This window comes from Heteronotia binoei, chromosome 5 (genome assembly GCF_032191835.1).
Source record: "Heteronotia binoei isolate CCM8104 ecotype False Entrance Well chromosome 5, APGP_CSIRO_Hbin_v1, whole genome shotgun sequence".
NCBI classification, from domain to species: domain Eukaryota; kingdom Metazoa; phylum Chordata; class Lepidosauria; order Squamata; family Gekkonidae; genus Heteronotia; species Heteronotia binoei.
The window spans coordinates 43316957-43332679 of record NC_083227.1 but is presented as its reverse complement, the minus strand read 5'-3'; the positions used below and the strand labels follow the sequence as shown (position 1 = coordinate 43332679).

The following is a 15723-nucleotide window of genomic DNA, read 5'->3' as shown; positions in this document are numbered from 1 at the left end:
CCTCCTGATGGCACCTGTTTTTTGGCCACTGTGTGGCACAGAGTGTTGGACTGGATGGGCCATTGGACTAATCCAACATGACTTGTTCTTACCCAAAACAATAAAGCTGTTTAGACACACATTCCTTAAAAGAGAAAAAAATAACTTTACTTTTATTGGGAAATTAGAATTTTAGGTTCAGTCTCAGAAAATGCTTCATAACTGGATGTGTTGCCATGGCAACATGAAGCTGACATCTCGTCTCTGTGGTTGGGGAATGTGATATAGGCAGTCAGTGTGGAGTAGAGGTTAGAGTGCTGGACTGTGATCAAAACAGGTTCAGATTCCCACTCAGCTGCAAAGCTCACTTTGTAATCTAAAGCCAGTGATCCCCATTCTCGGCCTAACCTACCTCACAGGGTTGTTGTGAGGATAAAATGGGAAAGGCAATACCTTGTATGCTGCCCTGAGCTCTCCGGACAGAAAGTAGGATTTTTAAAAATGTTAAATTATATGGGGTTTTTTTTAAAGTTTGGTCCTAAATATGTCAGCAGCAACGGCTGACAACAGAACCCTGTTGTCATGATTTTAAAATGTCTGCAAGGGCTGATCTTCCAAGAGCTGCAGCTGATTCAACATATCCAAATTCAGAGGATTTTTTTTAATGCTTTGATTCCCATGATGCTTAAAGGCTGTCAAATTATTTTAAAGGGAAATAACCTGCATCAAGAATAGGAGTTGCTTCCTAATGAGACAGACCAGTAAAGTCATCTAAAATAAGGCTCTGTAAGCAGTCTGCCAGCAGCTTTCCAGCATGCATACTTCCCACCCTCTGGGATCTTGAGGTTATGCAAGTGCTGAACTAGGGACTTACTGCAAGACCCCCTAGCACTGAATGGTGACTCTTAAACCAACCATAACATACCTCCCAACCTCTAAGAGAACAGGGAACATGAACCAATGTAGGGCTCAAACATTTAGCGATTTATACCCTACTTTTCTTCCCAATGGGTACCTAAAAGTGGCCAACATCATTCACTCTTCCTCTGTTTTACCTTCACAATAACATCCCTGAAAAGTGGGTAAGCCTGAGGCAGAGTGGCTGGCCCAAGGCCACACCTGAATCTCACAGATTTTAAGTGCACATCCTGTGAGTTTAAGAACTCCTGATGTCATGCTGCTACTGTCAAAGGAAGCCTTCCCTGAGTCAAGTACTCAGCCCCACCCCAATAAAACCAAAAGGAAGACTGAGATCTGTTGTTCATCTTCCCTGAGATCTGCCTTCCAACAGGATGGAGGGTTTGGAGAAGCTGCATGAAATTACACCATCCTTCTAGGATCAGTCTATTCAACTGAGAAGCAGGCTAGCCCATGATTTCACCTGCTGCCCCAAGGACCACAACCTGTTCCATTTAGTTGCCAAAGATGGCAACCAGTGTGGGAAGGGAGGTGAGTAATAACTGCAGGCAGGAGGCAATCTTCATTGGGACACAATGACATAACTTCCTGGGGCGATGCTCTAGCACAAGTTCCAAAACTCTATGGTTTCCACAGTTTCTGGGCATGTGCGGAACATCACCCCAGTGTGATGCTGGTGCTTCTGGGTCATTAGAGATCTTGGGGTCATGGTAGATAACTCACTGAAAATGTCAAGACAGTGTGCAATTGCAATAAAAAAGGCCAGTGCCATGCTGGGAATTATTAGGAAGGGAATTGAAAACAAATCAGCCAGTATCATAATGCCCCTGTATAAATCAATGGTGCAGTCTCATTTGGAATACTATGTACAATTCTGGTCACTGCACCTCAAAAAGGATATTATAGCATTGGAAAAAGTCCAGAAAAGGGCAACTAGAATGATTAAAGGTTTGGAACACTTTCCCTATGAAGAAAGGTTAAAACGCTTGGGGTCGTTAGCTTGGAGAAATGTTGACTGCAGGGTGACATGATAGAGGTTTACAAGATTATGCATGAGATGGAGAAAGTAGAGAAAGAAGTACTTTTCTCCCTTTCTCACAATACAAGAACTTGTGGGCATTCAATGAAATTGCTGAGCAGTCGGGTTAGAACGGATAAAAGGAAGCACTTCTTCACCCAAACGGTGATTAACATGTGGAATTCACTGCCACAGGAGGTGGTGGCGGCTACAAGCTTAACCAGCTTCAAAAGGGGATTGGATAAACATATGGAGCAGAGGTCCATCAGTGGCTATTAGCCACAGCGTATTGTTGGAACTCTCTGTCTGGGGTAGTGATGCTCTGTATTCTTGGTGCTTGGGAGGGGGCAAAGTGGAAGGGCTTCTAGCCCCACTTGTGAACCTCCTGATGGCACTTGGGATTTTTTGTTTTGTTTTTGGTCACTGTGTGGCACAGAGTGTTGGACTGGATGGGCCACTGGCCTGATCCAACATGGCTTCTCTTATGTTGAAAGTGACATTAGCATGCAGCAACGGAGATTGCCACTCTCACCCTTTTTGCCAGCCTGCTTCTGCCCGCTGATCAGATGAGCATTAGTGGGCATCAGAAACAATTACCAGAAGTTAATCCGCCATTAGCAAGCACCTGGTTAGCCTGTCCATGTATTTGCTCCTTATGTTCATATGATTATGACATAATGATTTCTGATTCTGCTCTTACTGTACCAATGGCCACAGATGGAAAGTACAGGACGCAACAATTCTGAGAGGGAACACAGAAAGTATCTGGAGAATATAGTGTGGCCTGCAGTTCACATACTGAAAACAAGGGTACTGATAGGATTTTTAAAAATACATCATTGCCTAAACCTTATGCCAGGGGTGCGGAACCTTTTTTCGGCCAAGGGTCATATGGATATTTATAACATCATTCACAGGCCATAAAAAATTATCAACTTAAAAAACAGTGCTCTGCTGAAGAAGAATGATTCAGGCCAGCAAAATTAATGCAAATAATTGTTTTTCTGCTTCGGCGGGGAGGATGGGATACAAATTAAATATTATTATTATTCTATTTGAAGTCATGTGGGGAGAGCCTAATCTGGCACATACACCGCCAGCCCGCCACCCTAGGCAAATGCCTAGGTCCAGAGCTTTTTTGTAGAAAAAGCTGAGCAGGAACTCAGTAGCATATTAGACCACCTCGCCTAATATTAGATCACACACTCATTAGCATATTAGGCCACACTATCTGGGATAATCAAGTGCAAACTGAACTGTGGCAATAACTGCCACATGGCTTGGTTCGGTCCAGCAATTCCCGAGGTCCACACCTAGTAACCTCGAGGGCTGTATACAGCCCTCAGGACGGAGGTTCCCAACCCCTGCCTTACACCATTGAAAGGCTTTGCCTTAATATGATGGTGCCCAACTTCTTAGTCACAACAAAATCTGAATTGAGCAGGGACCAGTGACAAGCACAGACCTTCTCTCACTATTGCCTTTACCCTAGAAAGCTCTCCCTCTGGGGCTAGAATACTTTATTATTTAGCTTATTCATACCATGCCTTTCTTCCAAAGCACCTGACATCATTCTCCTCTCTTCCATTGTGTCCTCACAACAACCCTGTGAGGTAAGTTAGGCTGAGAGAGTGTGACTGACTCAAGATCAGAGTGTTTATGGCACAAGCAGAGATTCAAACCCAGGTCTCCCAGGTACTGACGTTCTTAGCCACGGCACCACACTGTCTTCTGATTGAGTGCTGATTCACCTGCCACCTCAGAGCAGAGTCCCTAAAGTCAGTGTGCTTTACTGCCTCAGATCAAGGCCCATCTGGCTTCAGAAGCAGTCAGAGAAATGCCTTTGGAAGTGCATCACCAGAACACAGGATCTGGTATCCAGAGGCATACCTACATATGTATTCAGAAGTATACCTATGACCAGGGGTGGATTTCTAGCAGAAGCTTTTTTGCATATTAGGACCCCCCCTCCCCCCCCCGATATAGCCAATTCTCCAAGAGCTTACAAAAAAGAGCCTTGTAAGCTCTTGGAGGATTGGCTACATCAGGGGGTGTGGCCTAATATGCAAAGGAGCTCCTACTAGAATTTTGCTCCTGCCTACGACATGTACTTTCTTGGACATGCCGACAGGCTCTCCTTCATTCATTCTTTGAAGCACAATAAATTTTAAAAACCCACCAGGGGCTCACATGACAGCAGGATCCTTCCAAACATCTCAACAAGCTCAAATGTGCACCTAGGTATCCCACCCTATCTCATGGACACTGATCGCTTGGACAGCCCACGCACACCTGAGGCTGTATCCTCAAGTCTCTCTGCCCACAGGATGGGAACAACAGACATGTCCATTGCCGGGGCCAGGATGCTTGTCCAAGATGCCAGCATGGAGTCTTCATGTCCATGTGCTCAGCCGCAGCTTGTTAGCAACACAGGGTAACCACAGTCCAGTGTCTGAACTTCAGGACTCTGCACAAGGACAGCTGCTGGCCCCTTTCATCTGCGCATCACCCAGCTGCGATGTCTGCTGCCAGCTCGGCTTCTTTAGCCGGCACTCTTCCACAGCACGTTCCAGGCTCTTGCCGATCCACACCACTTGCCTCCTGAGGCTGCTCCTCTGCTCATGGCCCACCCGGGGGCCAGCCAGTGCCAGCAGGAAGTGGAACAGCTGGGAGGGCAGTTGGTAGACAGGCACAGAATGGAAAAGCCCAGGGATCTCAGCAGCAGGAAGGAGCTCCTCAAAGCAAGCAACCATATAACTGTCCCTGGCCTTCCCAGCCAGGAAATCAGGCATTACACAGTTGAGGGAAGCCAAGAAGGTGCTGTCAGGGTGGACAGGGGGCTGCATGCCTGCCTCTTCCCAGCCCAGCCATTCTGCACAGCTGGCCACAGCACCCTGGGAGAAAAGCAACACAATGGCTCCGCCGTCTTTCAGCACCCGATGCTTCTGCGCGTGAAGCCACTGCATGGGCCCTAAGGCCCCCAGCTCCCCCCGTCTCCAAAGTTCCAGGGATACAGAAACCTGGAGCTGGGCCAGTGCTGCAGCCAGGATGCCCACCAGTCGCTCAAAGCTCCCATTGTCTGGTGAGTAAAGGATGAGAACAGGCCGACCCTGAAGTGTCCCTGCAGAAAGAGAGAGAATATCAGCTCACAGTTGGGTCCTTTATAGATCTTGCATAATTAGCATTCAGATTTAGAATATCTAACTGCATCTGGAAGGAGCTCTTCCACCTCCCAAACAATGTTCCCTCTCAGCTGCAGAGTCCTGTGAGCAAAAATTCTAATTTGTGAGCTACTGGCATTCAAATTGTGAGCTGCTGCATAAATTAGTGTGCTCTGGGGCCATCTTTCCTGAGCTAAGGCAAAAATGTGTGAGCTGGAGGCTAAAAATGTGTGAGCTAGCTCGTGCTAACTCAGCTTGGAGGGAACACTGCTCCCAAGTCACCACCTGGATCTGGGATAGTAATTATTTTGTAAAGGCTCCTGCTATTACAGTTGATCTCCAGACAACTAAGATCAGTTCTCCAGGAGAAAATGGCTGCTTTGGAAGGTGCTCTCTATGGCATTATACCCCACTGAAACCTTTCCCCTCCCCAAACCATGCTTTCCCCAGGCTCCAACCCCCCCACCCCCCAAATCTCCAGGTATTTCCCAACCTAGAGCTGGCAACCCTACTGGAAACATTGCTGACTAATCTAAAAAGTGGCTACTCAGTGGGGTTAAAAAAATTCACTAGGCACGCTCTCGAAAGCCCTCTTTTTTATTATGACCAGATTGCCACTGTAAGGTTTGAGCTTACTTCTTTGACTTTGAGGCTAAGGCCTGGTGAGTTCTAGCTCAGACAAAAGCAGCAAAAGTGAATTTATTCTGTAATGCACGTGTAGAGCAGTCTAAAGTTTATGCAATGTGTATGCAATGAACATGCAATGTTGCATAGCCCTGTTGCATGCAGTGTTGCAGTGTTTATGCAGTGAACACTTCTGGTGTGATGCACCTCTTTCTCTTGCTCCTTTCCTATGGGAAAAATATAAGATTCACAGGGGCTGGGGAGGGCTCTGAGAATCCATTGTAGTCAAAAACAGAGTCCTGTGGCACCTGAAAAACTTACACATTTATAATAGCGTAAGGCTAATGCCATCAGCTTTCATGAGCCAAAGGGTGCAGTATCAGTATATTGAGCACACCATATTGTATATACTTATCCCAATCTCATATATCTGACTCAGTGGTACTATGAAGGCTTATGCCACAGTCAATTTGGCAGACTTTAGGGGACCAGAGGAATCAACAAAGCAGGGTGGATAAAATCCACAAAGAAAGGAAAATGTGGGTGGGGCCAAAAGAAAGGTAGAGCAATAATCCCTATGAGACAGGATGTTTTTAGCAAATAATTAACCATTGTGCTTTTTTTTCCTCTGGGAAGCTGAGAACACAATGAAAATAGGTTACACTCCTGGCACATAGGAATGCTCCTCGCTCATTTTACCACATGCCCCAAATTACCTCTTTCCATTTTCAGCGCACTGGCCCCACCCATCCCCAGGACAAAAAAAAAGTTTTGACAAAAAGGAAGCTGCTTATGCTCAAAATGGAACCCAGCCCATACCTGCCTTCTGTGTGAGCTGCAGCATCAACATGAGAACAAGTTGAGCGCCCTGCCTCCAGAGGCTTATAGCCTTTCACCCATTGCAGAGGGAGACAATTTGAGCACTCAGAGTATCCACCCTGCTTGCACGGTTACAGCATATATGAGGCATCACCCACCTTCCAGAATGACCCAGCACCTGACCCCCAGGGTGAGTTCCAAAGGAGAAAATCATCTCATCCCCTGAGCTGTGGAGCGGACCCTCCCCACCCTTCTCAGCCCCCATTGCTCCTTGAGGCTCAGTCCTTACCTCCTGAACTGTAATCCTCTTTCAGGATCCTGAGCCAACCTGCAAAGAGGAGGAATGTTAAGAGACTCAGATCCCATGCCCTAACCATGGAATGTACTTGCATGAAGGCAAAATGAACCAGTGGGACCAGTTTACGAGCGAGAGAGAGAGAGAGAGAGAGAAAGAGAGAGAGAGAGAGAGAAAGAAAGAGAGAGAAAGAAAGAGAAAGAAAGAGAGAGAGAGAGAGAGAAAGAGAAAGGAAGAGAGAGAGAGAGAAAGAAAGAGAGAGAGAGAGAAAGAAAGAGAAAGAAAGAAAGAAAGAAAGAAAGAAAGAAAGAAAGAAAGAAAGAAAGAAAGAAAGAAAGAAAGAAAGAAAGAAAGAAAGAAAGAAAGAAAGAAAGAAAGAAAGAAAGAAACTCAGTGAGGGCAATCAGGGAATGGTACCTTGTCTGGGCACCATAGGCAGGAGACAAGATCTACCTGCCAGGGAGTATCTCCCCTGACTGCTAGGGAACCCCCAAAGTACCCATGACCTTGCCCTGGTCTGGAAATTTGCATCTAATGCTGTCCAAGTAGGGCAATTAGCTTGCCCTATAACTTCTGCATTATAGGAACAGGACATGTCAGAGGAAGGTGCTCTTCCCCCCATCTCTAATTAATTCTCAAATACCAGGGCAATTCTCAGGGAAGCATAATGTGCAGCCCACGCAGAAAGTCTTAGAAGATTTGGAATCAGAACAGAGGTGGGTTTATGATAATTAAGGGGACAAAATAGCAGAGGATGGAGATACAAGGGGGTTAACAACAGACCAAGGCCAATGAGTAGAGGCAAAATATCGAGCTCAGAAAGGACATCTTAGTCATACCTTTCAGTGTTTCCTTCTTGAGCACCAGCACCAACAAGATAGAGATGACTCCGAGGAGGGTCACCATCCAGGCTAGTCCCCAGTATGCTCGGCCATCTGCTCAAGGGTACAGAGAGGAGGGGAGCATGTGTGAAGTTAGTGGGTGATCTTGGCTCCTAGTATGACTATGCCCAAGCCCCTCTAGACCAGCTGGTGATTTTGCCATAGCCTAAGGCAAAACAGACTTTGCTTTGGTCACCCAGCCTTTTGCACAAAAAAACATATACTACATTGGTCTTAAAGATGCCACTGGATTCAAACTTTGTTATGTAAAATGGAATTATTCAGGAGGGTATTTTTTTAATAAAGGTAGTAGGACTACATCATAGCACAATGGTTCAGAAATGCACTTTTATTTTAAAAAAAGAAAAAAAGAATGGGACTGTGAAATATGCCACTGTGTACAATATATATTCTGTTTGTTTACTGCTTTGTTTTCATACATGCCATATGGTCTCCTGCATCATTTAATACATCATGTCTGACATTTATGCTTCGTTTCAGACACCTGAAATCCTAGTCCTGTTACGTTGCTTCTTAGATTTCTGTTCCTGTTGATTGCATTGACTCACACTGTGTCATCTGCCCTGAGTCTCAGTGAGAAAGGTGATCAGTCAATCAAACAATCATGTAGTCTGAAGAACTGCCCTCCATTGGGATTCTGCTAGGATCAAGAATCAATTCAGCAACTTTCTAGCCAGGCATTGTGGACTGTGGCTGATGCCTCTCCCTTCCTAACTGGGACTGAGTTTCTAAATCTACACAGGCACTCCTATCTTGCAGCCTCTATTCCCTCAGGGTATCCTTGATGAAGTTCGAGAGTCCCTTCTGCACAGACTCAGTTTCCCTGGTCTCTGCCTTGGGATGCAAGGGCACTCACATTTCTCCAGGGAGCAGGCCCAAAGCACATCCGTTTCACCGTCCTCTGAACCCCATACCTGTAAAGGACAATAAACAAGTGCAGATTTGTGAGACACTCTCACTTGGATCACAGATTGCACCACTAAAAGGGATTTCAACCTGGCAACAGGCCATCCTGTAGTTAACCCAAAATTACAGTAATGACGCTTAGTGTTTGTATAGGGTGTTTGAAGTGTTTTACATTCATTAGCTCCCTAATCCTTTACCACAACAACCCATGCCCAGGAATGACTCCAGTATTGCAGCTGTGATGAAACCAAAAGATAATGGCTTGCTGAAGGCTGCAGACTGAGTTCGCAGCAGAGAGCTTTTAGCAAGAGTTCGTCAGAGAGAACGGGGCTTTTTTTGTAGAAAAAGCCCAGCAGGGACTCATTTGCATTTTAGGCCACACCCCCTGACATCACCTTTGTTTCACACAGGGCTTTTTTGTAGAAAAAGCCCAGCAGGACCTCATTTGCATATCAGGCCACACCATCTGATGCCAAGCCAGCCACAACTGTGTTCCTGTACATTCCTGCTCAAAAAAAAGGCCTGAGAGAGGATATGAAACTGTGGTGGTTTTTCTCAGTAAAAGTGGAGCTACCATTTGGAGCTATGTCTTCTAGCCGCTTAAGGCAGGCAAGCAGCAAGAGAGGCTGGGTGAAAGAGAACTGAAACCTCAGTTTCAAAGCCTGTTCTTCTGGTCCCTTCAGCCACCATGGTAGCTTTGAGCAAGGAGATAACAAGGCACTTTGGCCCCATCTCCAGCCCACCTGTAGTTAACCCACTCTTAGCTGCCTGAAATACTTCCAAATTGTTTGGAGAAAATAAGGTTTCCGTGATCAGCAACAGTTCCCACATGGGTTGTCAGAAGCTCCTTAGATGCCTGGATTGAAAGACCAAGTAAATCAGTCAGGAGGCGAGGCTGATAGTCAGACCCTGGAGAAATGTGAGGGCACAATCAGATAAAATCCGGTGATGGGCGATATTTTATGGCCTCTGCCCCATCTTCTCTAGCTGTGTCCCTCATAAATGGCCCTCAGCCTTTATGATAGGTTTGTGATGTACTTGCGCCACCCACTGGACATTTGTAAGAAGTTCCAAGAAACCATTCAAATTCCCAGATAATTTTTTCGATGGAATACCTCAGCATGAACAACTTTATTTCATGTATATCCCATTTTCCCCCCGTGAAGACACAGAGTGGCTTAGACTGTTCTCCTCTCTTCCATTTTATCCTCACAACAACCCTATGAGGTAGCAGAACAAAGTTCGAGTCCAGTGGCACCTTTTAAGACCAACAACATTTTATTCAAGGTTTCATGTGCAAGCACACAGAAGAAGTGAGCAGTGACTCTGCCACAGATTTTGTTAGCCTTTAATGTGTGACTGGACTCTGGTTCTTTTCTACTGCTACATCACAGGGTTATTGTGAAAGTAAAACGAAGGGTAGAGATCTATGTTTGCCAACCTAAGCTCCCAAGGAAAGGAAAGGTCCCCTGTGCAAGCACCAGTCGTTTCAGACACTGGGGTGGCGTTCCCCAGTTGTGAACCAAGTTTAAAATGAAACGAAGGGATTTCAGTGGGGTACAATGCCATAGAGTCCATCTTCCAAAACAGCCATTTTCTCCAGAGGAACTGGTTTCAACACCTGGAGATTCGTTGTGATAGCAGATCTTCAGCCAACCACCTGAAGACTGGCAACCCTATTTCAAAACATCTCTCCACCACAGCCCCTGGGCTAGGGTTGCCAGTTCTGGATTTGGAAATTCCTGGAGATTTTTGGAGTGGAGCATGGGAAAGCTTAGGGTTGGAGAGGAGGAGGGTGATAAGTATGGACCACGGCATGTAGTTCACCCTCCAAAGCAGCCATCTTCTCAGGGGAACTGATCTCTATTACCCACCAATCAGTTGTAATTTCCAAGGGATCTCAAGGTGCAACCTGGATGCTGTCAGCCCTCAGCCACAATAAATGAGTGTCTCTCCTCAGTCATGACACACTTTCACAGTTCCTTCCTGAAGCAGAGCCCAACTCCTCAGACCCTCCCTCTTCGGCTCTCACCTGCACACACTCTCCTGACTTCATGTCATTCTGCAGGGCCTCCCTCAAGTTCCAATTTCTCTGTGGAAAGGAGAAGAAAAACAATGAGTCCCGTGCAGCTCACAGGTGCATTCCCCACATGAGCCAGGGCCCAAGGAAAGGAGGGCTGGGAGGAAGTCTTACTGTGCTGAAGGCTTGAGCAGTGGGAACCCAGGAGCCCCGTTCCAAGACATGGAGGGACAAATTGCCTTGGGGGCCAACAGTTTCCCAGAGCAGAAGCTGCTGCTGGCTTCCTGGGAAATCTAGGAAAAAGAAAAATGCAGGAAAGTGGGATTGCCTGTGGAATTCCGCTTCAGCTAGGCCAGCTCTCAGACTTAGGTGAGGAGCAGCTCCCAAACCCAGCAAAACAGAAGCAAAATAGTGCAACTTCAGGTTACCAACTCTAAGTTGTGAAATTCCCGGAGATGGGGGGGGGGGGGGTTGGAGCCTGGAGAAGGCAGGGTTTGAGGAGGGGGAACCTCAGCAGGGTACAGTGCCATGGAGTCCACCCTCCAAAGCAGCCATTTTCTCCAGGGAAACTGATCTCTGTAACCTGGAGACCAGTTGAGCCCAGGCATGGCTCCCTGTCACATAAACAATACAGATTCTAAACATACTAGAAGATTCTTACATGTACTCAAGTTACAGTGCCCCACTTTTTCATATAAAACACACACTGCAGCTGACAAAATATTTTTTTAAAAAAAATGCAAGCCCCCCAAAAGTTTTAACCATCATTCTTCAGGCTGCAGTACACTAGGTATAGCCTTGAATTCAATGATTGAATACCCAGTATTTCCTTCAAATTTATGCCTAGACACTCTCCAGCTTTTACAATTGCTGTATAAATAGTTTCAGTTGGAGCCTCAGAGAAAAACAGTCTTCCATTAGAAGTTACCCTTTGTCAGATTCAAAATGTCTGGGTATTTGAAAACTGGGTATTCAGTCATTGGATTCAAGGCTTTACCTAGTGTACTGCAGCCTGAAATGGATAGTTATCTAGGCAATCCACTACTGCTGCTGTTGTAACATCAACCTTCTATTGTAATTTTGCCAACTGCTGTTAAATTCTGGCATCTAGTGTTTTTTTGTTAATAATATTGATATTGTTTGTTTCAAAATATAGAGTAACAGGCCAAGACTTGTATTAACAGTTGTTACTTATATGCATTTTTCCCCTTTGTTACAGTATTGCCTGAAGGTTGACAACTCTATGTTGGGGAATCAGTCACCGCACCAGTGGTTGTATGCCCTACCAGCAGGGCCCGCCCTCCCACTAGGCAAACTAGGCAGTTGTCTAGGGCACTGAGAGGTGGGGGGTGGCAAATTGGGCTCTCGCTCTCCCTCCAGTGCCCCAGGCAAGTGCTTAGCTTCCTCCCTCCCCCCTCCCCACCACCGTGACCGCCACTAGCCCCCTCTAGGCCGCTGCCGCCCCCCCCCCAGTGCTCCGTCCCGCGCAGGCGTAAGCTGCGAAGCTGGCAAAACTTACTTTTAGCTGGCAATGAGCAGCGGCAAGGGAGAGAGCGAGCGGGGCGCTGCCTCTTTTAGCCACGTCAGGCAGGCCAGCAGAGCACCAGGGGGTGGGCAGGGGGGCTGGACGCTGCGCAGGGGGAGCAGGCAGGGAGCGGGGGAGGCGGGTGGAATGCCGGAATGCAGCGTTAGAGCCAGTTCCGGCATTGATATGTAGGGGAGGGAGGGAAGGGGCATGGAGGGGAGGGGGCACAGAGCTGAAGGGAAGGGAGCTGTGGGGGGGGGCGCTTTGGGAGAGGCGCCAGGCAGCAAGTCTGCCTAGGGTGCCCCAGGGCGTCAGGCCGGCCCTGCCTACCAGCCAACCACATCCAGCAGAGTTTGGCTGGCATACCCCGCCCACTGCCTTGGTTCCTGGCACTTACCCTCCTGCAGACAACTCTGGTGGTAGATGCTTCCATTACTCATTACCTGGAACAAAGAGGAAGTGTGTGTCAGTGGGATGGGGGGGGCAGGTAGGTGAGCTACAGCATAACTGGGTTCCTGTTTACAGCAGAAGGACAAACAGCCTTTGTGGCTGGCTTCCAGAGCCATCTGGCTAATCATTGCTGGGACAGAATGCTGAGCAATCTGGGAGAGATTAAAATGTGCCAGTAACTCCCCCCTCCCCCCCCAAAAAAATCAATGGGACTCATAAGCGCTCATTGGGCTGAACGACTATGCCTTTTCTTTTACTTCTGGGAGAGCCAGTTTGGTGTAGCCATTAAGTGTGCAGACTCTTATCTGGGAGAACCACGTTTGATTTCCCCACTCCTTTTCAACAGGATGCCTTTTCAACAGGATGTTGAACAGCCAATCAAATGTCTTAGGGCAAACACCCACCTAGCCCATCCCATTTTCCAAAAGCACTTGGCAGGCTCCTGAAAAGGTGTCAGTGGGCATCCTGGAACCCTGGCACTGTTGGGACCCTGTCTCTGTCTAATGAATTAATACTTCAAGTACCTGATGCAGTAAACTCTTGTCTCACAAAAACAAAAAATTCTGATAATTTTAAAGGTGCCACTGGACTCCCATTTTATTTGTCCACTACAGGCAAGAAGCATAACCTTGTCAGATCTTGGAAGCTAAGCAGGGTTGGACCTGGCTGGCATTTGGATGGGAGACCTCCAAGGAAGACCAGGGCCATGATGTGGAGGCAACTAAATAAGAACATATGAACATAAGAGAAACCATGTTGGATCAGACCAATGGTCCATCCAGTCCAACACTCTGTGTCACGCAGTGTCCAAAAAACCCAGGCGCCATCAGGAGGTCCATCGGTGGGGCCAGGACACTAGAAGCCCTCCCACCATTGCCCCCCCAAGCACCAAGAGTACAGAGCATCACTGCCCCAGACAGAGAGTTCCATCAATATGCTGTGGCTAATAGCCACTGATGGACCTCTGCTCCATATGTTTATCCAATCTCCTCTTGAAGCTGGCTATGCTTGTAGCCACCACCACCTCCTTCAGTTATTTAATGACAATGGCAAACCACAAACCACCATTATAACGTCTCTTGCCTTGAAACCTCTATGGGGTCACTATAAGTCAGCTGTGACTTGAGGTCATCTTCCACCACCACAAGACCCATTGGATATTATCAAGAAAAATACAGAGACAGTTTACAATAGCAGTTATCGGCAATCTTTCTAATTCTGTTTTACCATATGTTTCCCTTTCTTTTGTCAACAGATAAGAAGCAATAATGCCAGACTCTTCTCACCCATCTCATAGCACCTCCTCAAGTCTGTAATTTGTGCTCATGGCAACAGATTTCTATTACCTTGATATCGCACAAGCAAACAAGCAGCTACATAGGTTGAAAGAAGCGTCTCAAAAGACTCAGGTGAATCAGCCCTTTTAAACCACAAAATCAGGAAATGTGGCAGGAGTGCTGCCTAAATACCCGGTTGGGAAGGCGCAAAGGTAAAATAATCCCCAAGGACACTATTTATACATTATCCGGCGGACAGAAAGATATAACTTTGCTAGAAATTTCAAAATGTGTCCCACGTAAATCACAAAGAAGTAAAAGATGTCAAATCCACATCACTTGGATCTAGCCTGCAACAGATAATGGATCACAGGACAGGAGCCTTCGTTTGTAGCAAGTGTGCAAGGAAGATGTTTTACCTCACAGCACCCATTCAACAGGAATATTAGGCTTGGCTGCTGAAAGCCACTGTTACAAAAGAAGCGATTATCGTAACCAGAGATACTGCTTTCAGGGAAATGGCTGGGAAATGGACTTTTATCTGTGCTTCTTTAACAGCACATAGCTGGCAACCGGCCTTTGTATGTCTGGAACACAAAACTGCTGTGCTGACCAGCTCAACCTGCCCTTCTCTTCTGTCTACTGACAAAAGCCAAGAACATCTGACCTTTCCACCTCCTTCCACTGATAACAGGAATCCCCTGCCTTTCTGTTGATTTAAATGAAGCTTATGGTGGAGGCTGGTGTGATGGACTCAGGCCCTTAGCCTGAGTAGCTGAGAAACAGGCTTGCAGCGATTGGCTGGAACGTTGCCCAAGCAACGGAAAAGTATCCTTTGGAGGTTTGCTCAGCAGAAAATCACCTCAGGATTTTTAGACTTAGTGAGGGGGTCTTCGAGTGAAGTCTTCAGTATACCAGTCTGAAGTGAAGACAGTGGGCTTAGGCCAGGCAGTTGTGAAACCAACTGGACGAGGGGCTGAGAGCGGCCAGAGTGGCTGAGCTCCTTGTGGGAGACAGAGCTGAGTGGACTCTGTCTGGAAGAGGGCGTTTTCAGACGGTTTGAAACTCTCTGAGGGAGATTTTGCCAGTGCATCAGGCAATCTTCAAGTACAAACAAGATCACACAAATACACACTGAGGGGAGAACTGGATTCTGGGGGTCAGCAGAGGTACCCAAGACTCAGACCAGAGGACTAGCTGTGGGGCTAGTATTGAGGGGTGCAAGTCCAGGAAGATAGTTAGTGCGAAAGGGTCTGTGAGGGAGAATACTGACACCAGTCAGGAGTTCTCTATGTGTGTGTGTGGAAGGAGTGACTGAAGTTTATTTATATGATTTGGCACTGCTGAAGCTAGGGTTTAAACAACTGAGGGAACAGCATTCTGAGTGCCAAGAAGAAACAACCTGTGTGAAGTAGAGTCTAGCAGTGGGACTCTGAAACCTGCCTGGTTTATTGTTTATTTTAAAGATCTTCTGCCAAAGTCTTGTTATATTTTTACCTCAGCCTGAAAAAGTCTATACTCTCTGTAATTATTTTATTCTGCCAACCGATTTGCCTTTTAATATTGAACAGTTATAATCAATATTATTTCATCCCCCTCCTTGCCTTTTTTTACCTAATAAATATTTTGTGGTTTTTGCCTTTAAAACCGTCTGGTGCCAATTACTAAGAGTTCTGACAGAATTCTGGGAGTGTTACTGAGGGAAGGTGACCAGGGAGAAATTTAAAGTGGTCGCCTTCCTGAGTAAAGCCTCTGACCGGCTCCCTCACAGCTGGGTTCAGGTAGCCGGCTCGAGGTTGACTCAGCCTTCCATCCTTCTGAGGTCAGTA

General features: G+C 46.7%; 1 protein-coding gene across 1 annotated transcript in view; it reads right to left on the bottom strand.

Annotated features, from left to right (window-relative positions):
- Window positions 1–3420: 3420 nt before the first annotated feature.
- IL17RC (interleukin 17 receptor C) overlaps window positions 3421–15723 on the bottom strand; it is a 46765-nt gene continuing 34462 nt past the window's right edge. Inside the window, exons 13-19 of the mRNA XM_060239350.1 lie at window positions 12565–12610; window positions 10817–10935; window positions 10655–10714; window positions 8573–8630; window positions 7654–7749; window positions 6809–6847; window positions 3421–5036 (exon numbers count right to left, since the gene is read on the bottom strand). Coding sequence (XP_060095333.1) covers window positions 4375–5036; window positions 6809–6847; window positions 7654–7749; window positions 8573–8630; window positions 10655–10714; window positions 10817–10935; window positions 12565–12610 — 1080 coding nt within the window. The 3' untranslated portion in view covers window positions 3421–4374. The remainder of the gene's footprint in view (window positions 5037–6808; window positions 6848–7653; window positions 7750–8572; window positions 8631–10654; window positions 10715–10816; window positions 10936–12564; window positions 12611–15723) is intronic.